We start from the raw sequence: 20,124 nt of genomic DNA, 5'->3' as shown, positions 1-20,124 counted from the left end.
ACTCATGGACTGGCAGCCTACCCTGTGAAGAACATGATGGATTGTTACAAGGTTTGTGGCTATGTTATATATTAACCATTTCAGCTCATGAGAAAGGGAAAGATAGCAGTAACCCAGTTCTGACAGGCATGTTTTGCTTGTTTAAAATAAAATAAAATAAAAACACATCTCAATCCATATATTTTTCTACAAACTGCCATCAGTTAATAATCTAGACTTGAATTTCCTCCTCTGTTGCAAGTTCATGTCTTAGACAAATAAGACATATTCCTTCCCTTCTCCCATCAGAGATGAATGCAGAAGCAGTAGGTGTCTGCATGGTAAGCAAAGACAGAGAAGGAGAAAAATGGAGGGCCCTCATTGGTGAAGGGTATTCTAGACTCTGGATAAGGGGAGAACAAGGGCATTTTTTAAATGCTTGCCCTGATATTACATTTGGCATCCATGTTGGCACTGTCCTTATGCCAGGTTGAGCTACTGGTGTTACCAAGGGAGGAGGAAAAACAAAAGGCTCCTCCTTAGGAAGGCTACAAAACACATCCACTTTCAGTTTTCAGTTTTGCAATGTCACTGAAGACTGAAGAGAGAGGATGAAATCTGGGTTCCCAGCTGTGCACATAATCCCAGATGTAACTGCCTCTGAGGTCCTTGTCAGAGGTGCCAAGAGTTGTGAGCAAATCACACCCAGAGTCCTGCCTATCTGATACCAAGACATAGTCTCTCATGAGGTCAGTATGTCCTTCTTCCTTATTTCTGTTTTTTTAACTGTCTGAGACAACACTTTGTTACTTTCATGGGCTGCATCACAAGCTTCTCCATCTTTGCCTTGAACAGTCTATATGCTCTCCATGCTTTGCATGGTAGCCACGATGTTAGTTTCCTCAGACAGGCAGGAGAGATGGTCAGACTCCCTTGGAATCCCTGAATCTGGCATCCAGGAGTCTCACTTGCTCAGTGTGGAGCCAGCACTCTTCCTGCAAGGATGTTCACTCATCCTTTTGATTTCTTCATCCTCTGCAGTTTCTCCTTCCACAGAACTTTGGCCGCTGAAGCCTAAATGCCTACAGGGCACATCATCATCTTTCCTCTCTGATTCCTGACAAGCTCAGCCAATCTGCTATGGCACCCATGGTAAGCATGCCGCTCTCAGTACTTTGGATATTCTGGCAGTCCTTGAGAACCATGTCTTCTCTGGCCAAATTCACATCAGTAGCTGAGGAGGATAATGTTTCTATTTTCACATTAGAGTTCATCATATCTTTCTGCTTATGTCTCAGAACAAGTGCAATAACACTGACAAGCAAGGCAAGCAGCAGGAACATCATGAGACAGAAAGGCTAATGGTCAGGCTGTAGGCTGACACAATGGGATAACTTTTCGAGGAAGAGAGGATTTTGTAGGAAATCAATCCATTGTGCTCTGAATCCCTGTCCACCGCACAGAGAATCAGAACAATGACACCAACTGAAATGAACTCTGGCAAGCTCACCTGTCAATATAAAGGAAAATGGAAGATTTTGAAAATAATTATTTTTCCTTCGTTTGATCTGATGAGGAAAAAAAGAAGAATATAGTTCTTATCTTTAGAAAAGGCTTCGCCTCGCTATTTCCTTAATGGACAAAAGAATAAGGAACTGTGATACTGAAAATGATGCATACAACACAGACAGGATTTATAGAAACATTTAAACAGAAGTAAAATTAATCTAGTTCAGGCTCCATTTGATGAGCTCAGTGAATCCCCGACTCTCTCTTCAGTAATACATTAACAAGATGAATACTTCACACTGCACTGCAAGTAGGACTGGCTTTTCTCCTATCAGTTCAAATTAATGGTAGCTACAAAGGCAGATGCTTCAAGTGTTAGTCTAAATCATTTCAACATGCGGACAATCTGTGCATATAACAGACATACAGTATAAATGTGAAAACACTTTGAAGAACAACAAAAGGATAAAAATTACAGGGCTATGAACAGGGAGTTGTATATATCGTTGACTGAGAAGAAGCAGTGCATCTTAACTGGTCAAGCAACATATCAAATCATTAGGACTGTACAGAGAGTTCAGCTGTTTCTGTTAGCACAGGCAGTAGAGCTACACTGATTTACAACAGGTCATAACAGTGCCAGTAAGGTTCACTTTGATCCACACGACCTTTCCCAGCACCTGCATAAGCAAGAACTTTCCTAAATTAATCTTCAAAATCAGACACACACGAGAGTTAAAGAAAACTTAAGGCCGGGTTCTAAAAATCACTTGAGCATTACAAGTGCATTTTTTTTTCTGGGATTTTGACTCACAGGTTTAAGTGGATGATTTACACAAATCCTGACAACTCAGGTACCTGACAGTTTCACAGGGTCCCACAGTCTATTCCAGTTATGTGAGTGGCTAAGCTGCTTTCTCTGCACATGTTCAGAGCTTGAAATTCTCCAGAACATCAGCTGCTTAAGCTTATTCCTCAGAGCTGCCTGAGATTTGTAGATGAAGCATTACTCAATCCAAGCCTCATATTTTTTGCTCTGAAAAGTCCCAGCAGACATAAAAAGCACCAAATCAAGCCAATAGTTGAGTTCACAGGCTCGCAGAATAGCTGAGGCTGGTAGGCACCTTTGGAGGCTATGCTATCCAGGCCCTGCTCAGAACATGGTAACTTAAAGCATGTTGTCCAGACTGTAGATACAGTCCAGGGATGGAGGCTCCACAACCCCACTGTCAGGACAAAGTTCTTCCTGAAGTTTCAGTGGAATCTCCTGGACTTCAGCTTGTGCCCACTGCCTCTCGCCATCACTGGGCACCCTGGAGAACAAACTAGCTCTTCTTTACTACACCCACCAGGTATTTACATATGATAGCAAGATCCCCTCTAGGACTTTTCCTTGCTAGACTGGACAATCCATGCTCTAGGTTCTCCTGGGTAAGCCTCACAGCCTATCCATGCATGAACAAGCCCTAAGGAGACAACTCCTTTGGTAGCTTCACTTCCCCTAAAGCTCCAGGCTGTCCCTCCCCTGTCCATAACTCTAACTTAAGCAACTACATGTGCCTAGCATAAGCCCAAGCCTCACAGACTCTGTATCACATAAAGGCATCAAGCCAAAACCCTTTCAGCAGTCTGATCCCTACCTTCACAAGCCTTGTATGACATCAGTTCCTTCAATCATCTTAGTGGCTCATAGTTAAAAAACAGCTTTGGTTTAAAATGCTGTTGGACACCTTGACTTGTAAAACAGCGTTCAAATCTCTGTCCAGAAGACCAAAAGCTGAGCTGTGTCCTTGCAGCAGAGATCTTTGGTCACAGCATGACACTTGAGCATGTGAGGAACAGGGGGAGCCTAGATCCACCCTGCCTCTCTCCCAGTCTCAGTGGTGCTTCCACGAGTGGGTATGCAGTAAGAGTCTGCATGTGTTTCCCCCCCCCAACTTCTCCTTGCAATGGGCCAGAGTTCAAACTGCAGAAGGCTGCATTTCTCAGCTCTCCCTTTTCTCTGGGCTGTTGCTGGGAGGGGTGAGTTAATTCCTCATCTTTGATATCTTGTTCTGTGGCACCTGTGTCTCAAATAAAAGCTCTGTCATTGCCTTTGTTTGCCTTACAGTTCTCCATATAGCAAGAGTTGTGAGGGAAGTCAAAACTGGTCTCCCCCACTGCCTTCAGGTATGCCATGGCTGTAAGGCAAGGCTACATGCTACAAAATGTACATGTCTAACCTATCACAGTGAGAGTTGCTCCACCTCTGCAGAGCTGTGTAACTGAAAAGAAAGAAATACAGGTCATAGTAATTGAGTCAGAATAAATGTACCAAGTTTTTTTTACTATTCTGTCAGAAGAAACAACCAGTCTTGAACAATGGACACTGCTCAGCAAACCAGTTTTGGATTACATTCAGAAACCTTGAGTGATGAATGCACAGCACAAGGAGTACAGCTGGCATTCCCACCACCGTTGGTCTGAAGGCACGGAACACAAACATGAAAAGTGAACAAAACCTTTGGTCTTTTTCTCAGAATTCCTAGGAAAGGGCAAGGATTTCCGAGAAGAGCAGTTTGTGCAGCCTGCTCTGTAGAGACATTCCTTCTCAGTGGTGATCAAATGCAATTTTAACACAAAGATGAATGTGTACTCCCACTGCTTGTCCTCACACAGCAGAGAGACATCACACAGTTGTCTGCTGCTTCCTCACCTGATAGAAAACCTGAGTAAACACTGGTGGGTTATCATTGACATGCAAAACATGGATTGTGAGTTCTGCTTTTGTTTGATGGACAGAGTCTGACACCATGATTCCCAGTTTAGACACAGAAGTTTCTTCAAAATCCAGTGGTTCTACCACTGAGATTACACCAGTGTGTTGACTGATAGCAAATTTCATTCCAGAACTTTTATTATCAGTTAAGTCAAACTGAAGTGCTGGGCTAGAGTCCACGTCTGTTGTTGATACATGAATCACTGTAATACCAGGCAGGACATCTGAAACATTATGAGCCAGCATTCCCCTAGCCTGTTTCTTCACTTGGAACGGGAACTTTCATGTTTTTCCCACACAGCAATATGTGGAAATGAGATATATATTTAGCTGACATTAATTACACAGCGTCACAAACTGCCACAGGAACATCTAACTGAGGCACAGTCCCGTGGTCTTTGTAGAGTCAACAGCTGCTGTCCACAGGAGGAAGGGGCTACCAGAGAGACATCCAGACAGAGCTAAGAGGCACAGAATCTTAAAAGCTTGATGTTTGCTTCTGTGAGATTTAGAGATTGGATACAGACAACTTTTGTCCTGTGTCAAACTTGCAGACCAGAAATTTCAAACAGAACAGACCATCAGTGATAATCGAATCAAGCCTGGAGTCAACAGAGACTAAACGATTTCCCATTTGCATCACTGGGCCATTAAGCTTTAAACACACTGCTATGGACAAATGTTCTTAAACTGAATGCAGAAAGCCTAAATAAATAGCAAGTAATTTACAGCTTCTATACATCCATGACTCCCATTCTTGTCATTACAAGTGGAAGCTAAATTCAGGAGAAAGCTGTAATGAAAAGACAGCCTTTGTGCCTTTTGCTAATAGGAGGATTGGACTAAGTATTTACCAACACATTGCTGCTTATCTCAGTGCATCACATATACAATGCCTGTTATTTAAAATTCTGAAAAGACTCGAGATATGTAGGTGTTGAACTAATGTCACACAATGTTACCAACTGATTGCTACCATGAGAAGAAGGTCTAAGTCCTCTTTTTGCATCAGCCAGGGCCATCAACTAGATCAAGCTACAGAACACTTTAAACTTTCATTCAATTTACAGAACTATTTTCATCACAGTGAGCTTCAGTATGCCTCATTTCTATCAATGCAGGTTTTAGCACCAAGTTTTGTTATTGCAGAAAAGAAGAAATTGAAGACATCTGATCAATATGGCACTGGAGTCCAAAATGAACGGACTACAGATTTACTTCTGTAGTGTCTTCTCTTTCTGAATTGCCTATAGTTTTATGTGAAACTGCTCTTCCACACAATATCTAAAGATTAAGAATAATGCCTTGGAGAACAAAAGCAGGTCATAGTCTACTTATATATTTCAGTATTAATATGACCCAAGTAATGATTTAATACAGAGTACAAAAGACATGAAACATAAATCCTATTGGAAATATTAAAGAGAATCATGGCAAGCTTTAGTAAAGATGTTATTGAGACTTCCAAATAACTGCTGTTTTCAAGATAGCAATTGATGTTTAGTAGATTTGAATTGTATAAATTAATTTATTCTATTCAGCCGTGACAGAGTGATATTACCATACAACCTTCCTAACAGCATTACAGAAAACTAGCTATTTTATTACATAACAAAGGACACATTGCTTATGCAAAATTTTGTAAGGAAGGGCTTTATCTTTATAAAATGTTCTTAGTTTCTATCTGTTACATTTTGAGTTTCTTAAGCTTTATTAGGGTACCGGTAGCCACTCATTTTAAAGCCAGGAAATCTCGTTTTAAATGCATTTGAATTTACTCCTAAAAACTTGGGACTCAAAAGCACAGACACAACAATTGTGACAAGATGGTTTTTCCTGCACTAGTGAACATATTTATAGGATATTTACTAGAAATGTTATGTAAATAAAATCTAACCTGTTGTAGATGCTAACGAGGCTGAACGTTGTAGTATTCGGAGGGGGGCCATTTTGCCACCTTTCTTGATGAGTCACGGTGGTCTTTTTGGCCCTAGCGGGGATTTCGCTAGTACCTGGGCAAGGGGGGGGTTTAAACTATAATTGCACACGGCAACACTAACCAAACAACAGATGGATGTAAGATAGACACTGTCTGTTTTAGGAAAAAAAAGTGGGTGCATTCTGATAGCGGGTAGAACTTACTTGGCTGGGCAACTCTGATTTACAACAGAATGCAGCAAAAGAGCAATCATTTAGAGCATCCCCAGCTAAGGATGAAAGAAAATATAAATCAAGGTCTGCAGGATGTTAATATTTGTTTCCTAACACTGTCAGCAGTCTTTTTGTTTGCTTATTTGTTGGCTTAAGAAGAAATGCTACCAGAAATAAAGCAAGCAGTGGTATTTTCATTTGAATCCCTGCTTTTCTGGGATTAAGTTTAAAAAAATGTTATTCTCGATTATAATACACCTATATCAGTTTTCATTCTCTCTTCTGCAGTGAGCATTGTAGTCTCTTCTCTTCCTCTGTGGTCACATAACTGATTCATCCTTGCCCTTTTTTTCTTGAGATCTCTTAATTGCTAATGAAAGAAATTCCTGAGGTACTCACCCAAAATGTGGTTCTAGATGAAATTAAAGCTACATGCTTGGCTTTGGCTTTCATTGTTTACATTGCTTTGAGTTTCAATTCTTTTAAAAATAAACTTAGAGCTTTTCCACTCTATTAGTTAAGGTAGAAATAAAATTAGGAGGAAAAGCCACATTTATTAATACCAGTTCTACAAATAATCAGTATGTAATATAAATCTCCCTCGGACTGAATACACTGGAACTATTCATACTTGAAGGGGTCCCAGATCACATACATCTATAAGCTAACTTTTATGGGGTTTTTAATTATAATCCTGCTTTCCTCTTTTTCCTCTGAAAAGTAAAGTATTTGACATATGCTTATATAAATAAAAAAATACTGTTGTCAACAGAGCAAGAACTATATTAATACTTGGTAATATCCTTTATACCCTTGAAAGAATTTGATCTTCTTCACAAATTAAATATGCAAACTAAAATTTGGGGGGTGAAACCCTCTATCTCAATGTGAAGCTCTGCTAAATTTCCTGTACTCAAAACACCTTATGTTGAATCCGTTTAACATTTTTTCTACAGATTGGACTATAGGACTGCGGCATTCTTGTTATCACAGATCCTCAGGAGTTAGCATAATTGCATGCTGGATTGCCTAGTCTGGCCTGGCCAGTGAATGAACACTTAGGAACATTTAGGATCACAATAGTTGAACAATTTCTATAAAACTCTCATTTTAATTTTCTTCCTTTACACTTGTTTCCTAACAAAACCTATCTTGGCTCTCATTATTTTTTCTTGGGTAGAAAAAAAGTTAGCTCTTTCTTGCAATAATCAGTTAATTAATGCAGATCAATCCAAACTCTCAAGAAAAGAATGAAACTCCAGGGCCTTCACCTTACTTCTCATTGGAGACTCAAATATGATGGAGATTGGCTGGGCAACCGCATCAGTCATCTCTCTCAGAACTCTAAGATGGTGTATAGGTGGCTAGTATACAGATGTTAGAGAAGATGACAGTAAATGTACAGAGGTTATAAGCAAAAGGAAAACTCACCAGTGGTGATGCCTTAGCTGAAGAAGCTGGGGTAGTCCTCACTGAAGAGCAATCTCCAAGAGATACTGCCTCAGTGGGGGTCAACCCTTAAATGAGGTCTCAGAGGAGGTGGAGTCGAGCTCCACACCTTCCGGGAGCACAGCTACATCACTCTCACCTGTGCTCCCACAGCTGATCTGACACTTGCCTCAGCTGATTAATCAGAGGTTCAGGCTGTGATTACCAATCTCCCATACAGATGGATAAGATGGACTTTATACATTCAGTTTCATGAGGCGGTCTTGGACTTGTTCCACTGCTACAGTGGGACAGAAACCACTCCCCACACCCCCAGCTAGATGTTCAGGGTCCTAGCAGACACGGGAAGCCTGACTACCTGTGAAGACTGGGGCAAAGCACTCTGAGTACCTCAGATTTTTCTGTGTCTGAGAAAGCCAGCTCCCCATTACCTTTCATCAGAGAGAGAACGCTCTCCTTGGCCTGTGTTCTCCTGCCTATGTACCTGTAGAATCCCTTCTTGTTATTTTTCACATCCCTTGCCAAGTTCAGCTGCCTTGGCTTTCCTAATCCTATCTCTACACACGCAGACAACAGCCTTGTACTCTTCCCAGGCTGCAAAATACATTTCCCTCTTTTCTCTCAGTTTAAGCTGCAGGTCCTTGCACAGCATGTCAGTCTCTTGCCTCCCCTGCTCAACAACTTCTGCTGGAGTTGATGGACTGCCTAGGTCGTGGCACTCAATTACAAGAGTAAAATTGCTGACATCCTCTCTGCCTAAGATACAAGTAACCTACAGTTCTCCAGATGTACTGTTTAGTGTGAAGTATTCCCCAACATTTCCACTTTTCCACACACAAAAATAAAGCAAACAATTGCATTTGGAAAGAGAATTTCTTGTGACTACCACCACGTTTATTATAATAATATGATCCAATTGCAAGGGCAGCTGATGTGCTTGTATATGTTTTGCGTATTTTATTACTCTTTTAATAATTTCATATAAATCAGTGGGTGTCAATGACAGTAAATACAGAATATCATATCAACTTACAGAGCAGCTATTTTGTCAGATGTGTGCCTTTCCTTCCCAAAGCTGCACACTTTATAGTCTCCTACAACTATGCTGCATCACAAGGTGACCTCTTCTCAACCTTAGCTACAAATTCCAGAAACCTATAAGGCGCTGCTGACAACTGCAATTAGTTGTTCTTTGCTCTATTCTACAAACCTGTCTCTTGGAAGTGAATAGTTGCACTTCAAGGTCTTAATTTTGTGGAGAGGAAAGGGGAAGGTAAATATGAAGCAGCTGACAGAAGAAAAATCAGCATTTTCACTTGCAGTGAATGGCAGACATACTTTATAACATGTAATAATGGTAATTAAATTTAAAATTATAAAGGATTGTGAGATTAAAACCAAGGAAATAAAGAAATTCTTCACTGCTTCTTCAAAGAAAAATTTGTCAGCTGGAACCACGGTACTTATCTGCTGGTTGAGCTGATGTTGGGAGCCACAAACGAAAGTAAGCACAGCATGCTTGTATTTGTGCAAGGACTTTACAAGAGACTTTGAACAGCTGTGGGGCTTACATTGACATAGCAGACTTGGGGAGAGTTTGGTAGTATGAAAATCAAGTATTACTTTAATTGGTGAGTGAATGAAGGTCTCGCAAAATAAAAGTTAAAAATTAAGATTAGGTTAGTTCTTCTACTTACTCAAAAGATCTTCCACAGCTATAATGATAAGGATACAATTATGCATTTGCGATTAATGCCTTCTTCCAGGATTTGGTAGCTTTTGTTTTTCTTTTCTGTACCACTTCAAATTCAGAGAGCTGACTTAAAGCTTGCTTGGAAAAGGCTTATTAATGCTGACAAAGGGGTGAACAGGTTTTTTTCCCCACCAACCACATTAAGAAAACCATGTGAACAAGTCAGTATGTAGGAACGCTAGCCTAAAACCTGGACACTGCTGTTTATATGCTTCATAACTTAATAATAAAGACAATTTTGTATCTTAGAGCTCCATTATTGCCAGCATCCATGTCTGTAACGCTGGAAACATAAACTACTGAAGGTTGTTGATTCTCTGAAATACAAATCTCAAAGGCAGCAAAGAAAACTTGGGAGAGCTATCATTTTCATCCAGCACTTTGCAGATAACCGTTGCTGTGCTTGATAGGGACGGAGTTCCAACATCTTGAACCAAAACTAAGATTTAAAAACAGAAAGCAAATTTTATAGAGGTATACTGCTCCTTAGCAATAGCAGAATAGTCATTATTTTTCTATAAACAAAGCACATACTCCCCTGTTCCTGAAAATATTAGCACTTCCATGTAACCCAGACTAACTCCAATAGTAACTCTGCAACCATTCTCACCTCCCATTGAACAAGCAGTCATAGCTACTTCATGTTGTTACCTTTAATACTGAAAACCTCCTGAGTTTCCCTGTCCAGTGATACAGTTGTTAACAATTCTCCAATGTCCAAATTTATTCCTAATTTCTCATATCCAGGTCCTGGTAAGATGTTATACTGAAGCAAGGAATGCTGTCCTTAAAAGGAGAACAGAAGTGCTAGCGAAACAGTCACTCTCCTTACATGCCCTCTTTCCCCCCCCAACTTCTAGGAAACTGATTATAAATGAGATTATTGCTCTCAGTGCAGTAACATTCTTCATTAACACAAAGGATCAAAATCTAAAACTGGATCTTCAAAATCTTTAGTCCAGCTATTGCACTGTGCGTAAGTATTCCGGGCATTCCAAGAGACCCTAGAAACATTTTGAGGGACCCAAGGCAAGTTACCAAACAATCTGATGTATCATGAACTTAGACTATGAAATCCACACATTTGTCTTGTACTCTCCCTTAATTATTTCTCAACAGGATGTCAGGCAACGCACCAGGCTGCTCTGGCTCTGGTTTTCCACTTACTTCACTTGGAGCCAGTACAAGGATCTCTGTAAAGTATCACATTGAACAGCATAAACATTCAGAGAAGACATCCACTTTTTGACACATCCACAAGTTCCAGGTATTGGCAATATTGAGATGCCTAAGTCCCATCAAAACTCACAGGGTTGGCACTGCCTTGTGTTCAACTCAAAAGCCTTCTTGGTAAGCACTTCCACTGCACATTTCAGGCCTTTTTGACTGTTTATGCTCGCAGACAACCACTGAAATGATACTGCTTGTCTTTAACAAGTCTTGTAGGATTTTTAGTAGGGAAACTTAATTATTTTCCCTCTTTCAATGTTTTTCCTGAATGTCATTTTCAATGACAGTTCCCAGTTTCAATTTCAGTTCCTAATTAGGTCTCCCATTTGTCTATGATAAATGAATATTAATCTTGCGGTCTTTCTCTAGGAATCATAGCATAGAATCACAGAGTGGCTTGGGCTGGAAGGGACTTCAAGGATCATCAAGTTCCAAAATAGGGATTCCAGCCACTAGAATATGCACTAGATCAGGTTGCCCAGGGCCGCATCCAACCTGGCCTCCAGGAATGGGGTATCCACAAATTCTCTGGACCAGAACCTGACCACTATCTCAGTAAAAAAATTTCCCCTTGGCATGTATCTAAATCTCCCTTCCTGTAGTTTAAAACCATTCCCCCTTGTCCTAATATTATATAGAGTAGCAGGATAGTAGAAGAATAGGATAAAACTGTACAGGACTCCACAAGTCATGCTTCCAAAGCTGCCTGAGCTGAATGAGAAATGAGATTCCACATTCCTACCTAGTTATTCCTAGTTATGACCATAAAGCAGTCTCTCATATTTTTTCTGTTTTCAACACTCTTTAGAGGAAAATACTTTCTATTATGAGATCTTCGGTAAGTTTAATCCCACATTCTACATGAAGTGCAACTACTTCTCACCTTGTACAATTGTGTTCATTTATTTGCCTTTTTAGTTTTAATTAAGTTTCATTCAATCCTTCTGTGTTTTTTCATCCATCACAATCTTTTGGTAGTGTAGGAACAGCATATCTGGAAAACTGCAGCATTCCTAGCAATACTAAACTTTCTGGTTTCTAACACTGCATTCTGTTCTCAACAAGAACGGCAGAAAATAAAGACAATCTAAGCTGGAGTTGATAGAGAAACACTATTGCAAGAGAAGAAACAGAGCCTACGCTTTAAATGTCCATGTCTGCCTTTGTTTTCTTTTGAATAGTTTTGCTAAATAGTTAACAAAGCTAATGACATTTGATTGAACTGTAAATGCTTTTTGATCTAAATCAGTTCAAGGAAGGGATTTATTCATGAAAACACACACAAAAAAAGAATTACAGAAATCTTTCCAGCTTTCCAGAGAAAAAATGAGGGGTGGGGGAGGAAATCACAGCTGTAGGGGCAATCAAGGAGAACATTTTGCTAATTACCAACACAGCCTACAGCCTATCCAAATTACTCAACCACCTTTAAAAGGCCATTCTCAACTTTATCTGCATTTCTCTATCCTTAATTACCGAAACACACCACAGATGGGGGGGGGGGGGAAAGAAGCAGGACGTGGAATTCAGGGATGGGATCACCTATTAGCCTTCTGTCTTCTGCAATTGAACTGTTTCAGCCCAGCTATTGACTGCCAAATTTCACAGTAGGTGTTATTTACAGGAAGTTCTGAAAGAACACAGGTGCCAAAACATACAGGGGGACAGTGACAGGGACCCCTATCCCTGCAGATGTTAAGAGCAGGGTGATTTCGTGGTGCTCCTGTTGCAATGTGCAGGTACAAGTCAGCAGTGTAAGATGATTTATGTGAATAAAAATAAATCAGTATAGGCAAAAATTTTAGCAGTGATTTCCACAGAAAGACCTTTTAAAGTGGAATCAAGCTTAAAGCTTGGAGCAAACACGAAGCAGATGACAGCTACTCGCTCTTCTCTTCACAGATAATACATAAAGTAGGAAAACAAATAAAACATAATGGCTGATGATGGTGGTGATGGTCAGTAAGAATGATTCCTCCCTGTGGTCAGTGAGGGAACATATAAGGTAGAAAAAACAATAAAGGGAAGAAAGTCCCCTACTGAGACTATGCAAATATTCCTGGGATTTGAACTGCAACTTAATGAGCAAATAAAAATGATATAAAAAATAGGAAATAAAAAATCAAGGACAGAACGAGAAGTCTTCTTACTCAAAAATTTTGTCCCCAAAAAGTCATAAAAATGATTTATGTTTGTATGACTCCCATATAGATCTCATTTTCTTACGTTATGAGTGTCACTTTCAGTATTTGGAACTGTTCTGCAACATACATAGAACTTTGGGCCAAGAATAGAAAATGTGGGGAAAAGCCCCAACAGAAGGGCTCTGGTTACTGGAAAACATATAAATTAGTATTATTTTAATTAAACAAACAGACAGAATTAACCAGGAAGGAACCATCAGCAACAGTGCTGCTCCAGCCTAACACGCTTATATCAGCAGGCGCACACTGGCCAGCCACACGCCACCCAGCAGACCTGAAGTGCCTTTCCTCTCCACTCAGCCAAGCCAGTAGTGCTCCATCCTACTACAGGGTTACAAAATGCATCTCCTGCTGTACTTCCCATAGTATGCAGAATACAAAATAATAATAATAAATATAATAGGAAGAGGGATGGCGTAAGAAGAAAGAGGAATTCATGATAGCTATTCCTTTTCTATGTTATGCATCCATTTTTTACATCAGATACTAATTTGGTTTTTATCAGATGATCCAATAACAAAATAGATGGAAGACTGAGGGAGACAGAAGTAGATAGTAATGCTGCTCAGCTATCACAAAGATTTTCATATATACGGAATATTGGCTTCTTCCTAATTTTCAGATGCTTCACATTCTTGTGGGGAAATGGCTCTTCCATTTCTGTTGAGCTGTGTATCTCCCATCAGCCTTTTGTAATCAGAACTTGCTCTGCTTTAAAATGGGACATCTTACTGGGGACAGAAGACCGTTTTGCTAACAAGATTTATTTATTTATCTATTTATTTTTGGATAGCACAATCTTAAACAATTGTAAAGATGTGCAGAAAGCAAACCCATGGTCAAGAGAAAACAACTCATAGACCTGAAACAAGTTTTGGGTCAAATGCAGCAGTATCTGGGAGTTTAAAATCTCGCCTGATCTCTTATTTTAATGCAGATCACAGGTGTGATCTGCTTCAGGTTCCACCAACTGCATATACCATGTTTTGCATTACTGAAGGCAAACCTACCTTCAGACCCAGACTACCTGTAACATCCTGTGCACTTCAACATGTATGTGAAACTATATTTGAAACCCGGGGTGGTTTTCAAAATTCCCTCACAGTTCAAGTGCCTGGAAATTCTTGGTTGACATTGCCCCTCTCTGGTCAGAAGACATTAGTGCATGTTTGCTGTTAAGAAACTGGGATTTGAACTCGTAAGATGTTTTAAAACTAGTCAGAACTCATCGAAAGTGTCTAAGTATTGGCTCTAATGGAGATTAATCTTCTTTTCTGAATCAGAACCAGAATCCTCTAGCTGTTTACACTTGGACTATGCTGATCTACCCCGCATCACCCATTCACTCAACTTATATTCAATATATTACTTAGAGCTGAGGCTAGCTGAGTGAGTAAGTCAGAGTATCTCCAAGCCCTGAATGAATGTTGAGAATATGAGCCAACAGCCATGTTTTGGAACTCAAATGCAGACATTACCCTGGGGAATGCATGATGTTTGTACATGCAAGCACAGTACAAAACAAGATTTGATCAGTCTACAATGTCCACAACAGCAAAAAGGCTGAAATTACCTGTGTCTCTATCCACAGCTTCCACTTTTATGACCAGCTCCCCCAGATCCTGGCTTTCATAAACTGCAATCTCATAGAGCTGCTGCAGAAATATTGGGCTCCTAACCAAGAACAAGGCTGGTTAGAACCTGTGCTGTGGAGAGAGCTGTACTGCCATTATCAAGAGCCATGACTGTCAGACTGTAGTGCACCTGCACCTCACAGTCCAGGAGCTGGGTTGTACTTAGGAGTCCTGTTATAAAGAATGGAAACAGTAAAGATGTGCTCATTTCCAGGTTAGGATCTCAATTGTTCCTGCGCTTGCACTACGCTACATTCTGTGCCACTACTGCACTCCAGACTTTAGAGCAGGTAAAACCTGTGAGTGCAGCCCAGAAATGCTCATTTTGATGTGAGGGGTAATTGGGATTCATGGAACGTTCAAGCGAGGTTCAAAGAACCAGGGAACTTCAGAGGGGTGCAGAATAAAATCGGGCAGCACTTTGAGCACCTAAAGAATGGGTTCTATCCACAGTGTGCACTCCCATGTTCCTTCAGTCTTGATTTTGCCTTTCCTAACATCTACATGTAGCACTGTATACATGTACAGAAGCTGTAAGTATGCAATGTGTAAGAAATCAGTGTGAAGCATTCCACTGCACACACTTTTCCTCAGAAATGCACTGGAAGGCATTTCAGCACATCTGCACAGCACAGTCACAGCGTCAGGCAGACATTTCTGAGCTATTATTGAGCTTTCAGCCTTGCCACACTTGTATGGAGCTTGATACTCTGGGTCGAGTGTCGTTGTCATTCAGTATTTTGTTATTGCACTGTATACACTCCCAAATGTTACCATGATCAGCACAGTATAGAAACAAGGGAGTTACAGTACCTGTGATTCTATTCAATATAAATGATCCGTTTTCATTGCCTGAAAATAAGCGATAGATAACATGTCCATTTCTTCCCTCATCAGGATCCTTTGCAATTGCACAGTGCATAAGGAGGCCCACATCTGCATCTTCCATGACATAGCAAAGAGGTGAAGATATAAAGCTGGGACTGTTGTCATTGACATCCAGCATAACAATTTTTGCAGTCAGAGAATCACATCTGTGATCAGCCACATTTACTGTCTGGTTTGTTGCAGATACCATAAGGATTACAGAGCGAGTAATCTCCCTGTCCAGTGGGGATGCTGTAACTAAGGTACCATACAAAGGATGAACAATAAATGGATTTTCATCCATGCTACTAATTTCCAGGGAATATTGTATTTTGCTGTTTGGAGAACTGCCGTCTCCATCTTTTGCACTAAATGTGTAAACCAGAGTGCCAGCAGGTACATTTTCCTCTATGCCAATCACTGTGAAGTCATCTTGAAAATGTGGAGAATGATCATTCAGATCTTCTACATCAACACTGACAAAGACAGCACTGTTCTGCGGGGGATTACTATTGTAATCCTTTATAATAACGTGCAAAAAGAAGCGTGAAGATGTTTCATAGTCAAGTCCCTTGTAAAGAAGAAGGTCTCCCATCCAACTGTCTACTTCAAAATAAACATCACTGTCATCTTCAGTGACGTTAAAACACAGTTTCCTGTTAGCTGTCAGACGATTACCAGGCAACTTCACAGGAGTGAACACTTGAGCAGGTTTACAGTTTTCAGGTATGACAAAGTGCTTGAAATCTTGAGAGAAGACAGGTCTCCCTGTGGGCAGTGGGATTACCTGTAATAAAAACATGAAGACTGACATATTTTCCCAATGCTACCAGGGGCAGTGTAATGATAATTATTTTCCTTGACAGTTTAATCATTCATCACTTGTGAATATGTTACTATATGTATGCTTTTATTATATCTATGTTGTTATATACACTAGGTACGCCTTGAAGCCAGGAAACAAACATGACAGGCTACAGCAGAGTTCAAATAGTACTTAACCAGATGCTCCTTAATTCTCTTCTTCATTCCCATGCCAAAAAGGAAGGAAGGAAAGGAAAGGAAAGGAAAGGAAAGGAAAGGAAAGGAAAGGAAAGGAAAGGAAAGGAAAGGAAAGGAAAGGAAAGGAAAGGAAAGGAAAGGAAAGGAAAGGAAAGAAGGAAGGAAGATAAGACTGTTTGGTACCCACTGAATCATAGGCATCCAAATACAAGGACTTTGAACACCGCTAGTAGATATTTTCCTTCTCTTTTCCAGCGTTTGTAATGGCCTCCTACTAATGCATAAACACCTTCCATTCATACGGCAACTCGCAATGCTGCTCTGTATTCAAAACAAAAATGAGTTTGCCCTCTCATTTCCTTGCTCAAGAGAAAAGAAGCTAACTAAAGAAAACTATAAAACAACGTTTAGTTCCAAATTTTTCCTATCTTCAGATTATTTTCCTTGCTTCTCCTAAAACTGTTTCACTGCTTTTTAATTTTTATTTTTTTATGGAAAATAAGTACGTAGCATGATTTTTTCCCATCCGTATAATACCAAGAAGTACCTGGATGTCAACAACAGCCTGTCCTTGAAGGGAAGGCAACCCCTGGTCCCTGGCTGTGACTGTGATTCTGTAGCTTGATCTCTCAGCATATGACAGAGGCCTGGTTGCACTCAACTCCCTGCTGACAGCATCAATCTAGAAGTATCCTATGTCCTCTTCCATAGGGGAAAAATGGGTATTGGTTACTACAGACCTCATCACCTCACTGTATGCATCCATCATAACTAATGAGTAAGGAGCAGGACACAAAGGAAAGGAAACCTGCTACAGTCACTTGGATTTCTCAGACTCAACTGGCTCACCTCCTTGAGTAAATAATTACTGTTGCCTGCTTACCCTATGCCAAAGCAACTGCTTGTTTTTGTATTGATGTTCCTCATATTAGTTACGAGCATCAGGAGAACAGCTGACACCCCAGGACAGCTACTCCTATCTCCAATGCCAGTTGACCAGCAGGGACATGGAGAGAATTAAGACATGGTTTCTGAAGAGGCAATGAAGGGTCAAACAAATGATGCACCACCACAAGCCAAAAAGAAGAGACTTCCCTGCCGCTAATACAGTGCAACCACAGCAATGCAGGCTTCCCTGCCTCTGCTCTCAGCACAGACACAACTGGGGATGAGCAGAGTCTTACACAGACTGGTTCCAGAGCAATCCACAAATGGTGGGAATTAGGCTTTTATCTGCCACCAAGGACTGGCTGCATGCTGATAACTGGCAAGTTCCAATTGAACACCCTATTGCATTTATTCCAGTTGCAAAGGAGAAAATCTACCATGGAAGAGTAATTAGCTCTTTGTGTATTCTCCATTTTCAAGGAACACAATTGAAATTAGTCCCCAATTTTTTTATAGTAAAATTGGAAAATATCTATTGCTTGGTATATATTATCAAAAACTGAGAAAATCGAAGTTGTCATAACTCCTTCTCCCTTAAAATGCTTTGCAAACAATTTTGGTACACTGATTTTTAATAAGGTGTGCTGGCAGGTTAAACAAAGTAATGTAGTAATGTAGCAGAACAGCTGCTATTCTAATAAGCAACTGTGGTAAAAGTAAACTCCATGCAGATGTACTAAAGAAAACACTCACAAAGACCCATACTTCCATAGGCACCTAAGAGAGCATGAAGCTGTTTATGTTCTCCAAATCTGCACATGCAAATTAGCTACACATATAAGTGTTCGTTTGGATATTCATTTTCATTTGTCTGCAATGGCAAAACACTTGCACCTGTAGAATATGATCAGATGCTGAGCAGGCAGGTTAGAGAACAGAGTTCTGACAACCAACGGATCGCTTTTCCCAGCACTGTTCTGTTGTTTTTGAGCAACTCCATGTTTTTAAAGCTCCACGAGTCCCCTTCTGGGTTTCTCTCACAGTCAGAAACATAACAGACTGCCAAAGGGAAACATTACGTAGAGACGATTATACTGAATGAGACAGGTCCGCACTCTGCATTTTTTGGTGACAGCTTCAAAACACTAGCACTGGTACATTAGTATTCTCGTACGTTCTGGTTGACATCCCAATAGTACATCTCCATGCACACATAGGCTATTTTGTTCCATATAATGTTTCAGGAAACAAAATCCCAGTTAAGCAATACAGAAAAGATAGGAAAAACAGAATACAACATGAATGCCGTTCAAATGCTTTTAACACATTGCTAAAACTGACATAATTGATAGAGAAAGCTTACAGTGACTGAGGACATCCGGTGGCTTGAGCGTAAGGACCAACGCTTGCTTTTTCATTTGAAGTAACAGAGTGTATAGTTAAGGTCAAATGAAATAGGCATCAGTCAATGTAGCTCCCGGAGGGCTCAAGCTCATTTGAAATGGAAAGGTAAGGTTCAGGATTTATATTTTTTAATAACATAAGAGTAATGATCCCAAATCCTCAGACATTCCTCAGAATATCTCAAGCAGGAAGGGACTGATATGGATCATCAGGACCACTTAGTTAACCAGAAAAGGAATATCCTTTAGACTCCATCATTCCACTACAATTCAAGTATTGCATGAAATCATCAGTTTTGTACATATTGCTGGAGACAGAAGTAACAAGGCAGGCTGACAGTGCCAGAAGGAGATATGGTATAAAGCCAGAACCCTTTGGAACTTCCATTTTGGAACTGCTGCTCATTTTCACCTTTGTAATCAGGAACCGCACTAGAAAAATGGTCAAATCTTCAACACCTTGGGGTTTTCCTGTTTGTTTGTTTGTTTTTTGGTTTGGTTTTGACTAATATTTTCATCAACCTATTTTTTATTTATTCCTGAATAATTTCCAAGGGAAGACGATTGACCCCAAATCAGAAACATATGGCACATACTAAGAAAAAAGACACATCAATTTTAAGTACTTCTGCCCGAGATTATTAATAGAGAGCAAGTGTGAGCGAGTGTTAGCTTGCTCTCTAAAGCACACTCCAAATTCTCCTCTTTCTTCTTTTGGGAGTCCAGAGTGAGGAGTAAGAGAAAAAGGTGGGTACTAAGCTTGACACTCAGAGCATGCCAGTCATAGCTCTAGTGTGTGGTGTGCTTGTTTTTCACCGCACAATGCATCCCAGTTTAGAACTTCACCTGATGGACATGGAAAACAAGGGAGATTACATATTACTAGCACTAACCTTATGACAAGCAGTGACCATACGTCTTTTGCTGTACCTTGTTGCTGACACTGAAATCCCAGGTTTGAGAAGTCAGCTCAATACAAATGTAATGTCAAAGTGTGCGCTGGTACTTTGGTGACACAATACACTCTTCACTGTACTTTGGGTTCTGAGCGCCTTCAAGCAGTCTTCAAACTCACTGCAATCAAAGGCTTGTTTGTTCTCAAAGGAAAGAAGTGATTCACTAACTACATATATTATATATACATATACACTATATATATTCTCCTTCTGGACCCTTTTCCATAGAAAGTCATCTTCACCCATTTCAAGTCCTGCTAATCGAGTGCTACATTCTGTAAAACAAAACTGACCCCTCTGACCAGAATTAGTAGCATAAGCAGGAAAGGAAGACACAAAAT

The 20,124-nt window shown here is 40.2% G+C and overlaps 1 protein-coding gene across 1 annotated transcript; it reads right to left on the bottom strand.

Annotated features, from left to right (window-relative positions):
- Positions 1 to 211: 211 nt before the first annotated feature.
- On the bottom strand, positions 212 to 17,302 carry DCHS2 (dachsous cadherin-related 2). Its single transcript, XM_072335813.1, is given in 10 exon segments — positions 212 to 532; positions 534 to 751; positions 754 to 1,061; positions 9,820 to 9,946; positions 9,949 to 10,038; positions 10,251 to 10,385; positions 14,607 to 14,710; positions 14,712 to 14,838; positions 15,481 to 16,321; positions 17,084 to 17,302. Coding segments are annotated over 10 exon segments (2,490 nt in total).
- Between the last annotated feature and the right edge of the window lie 2,822 nt (positions 17,303 to 20,124).

Source organism: Excalfactoria chinensis, chromosome 4, assembly GCF_039878825.1.
Source record: "Excalfactoria chinensis isolate bCotChi1 chromosome 4, bCotChi1.hap2, whole genome shotgun sequence".
Taxonomy (NCBI): Eukaryota; Metazoa; Chordata; class Aves; order Galliformes; family Phasianidae; genus Excalfactoria; species Excalfactoria chinensis.
This window is presented reverse-complemented; position numbering and strand designations above follow the sequence as displayed.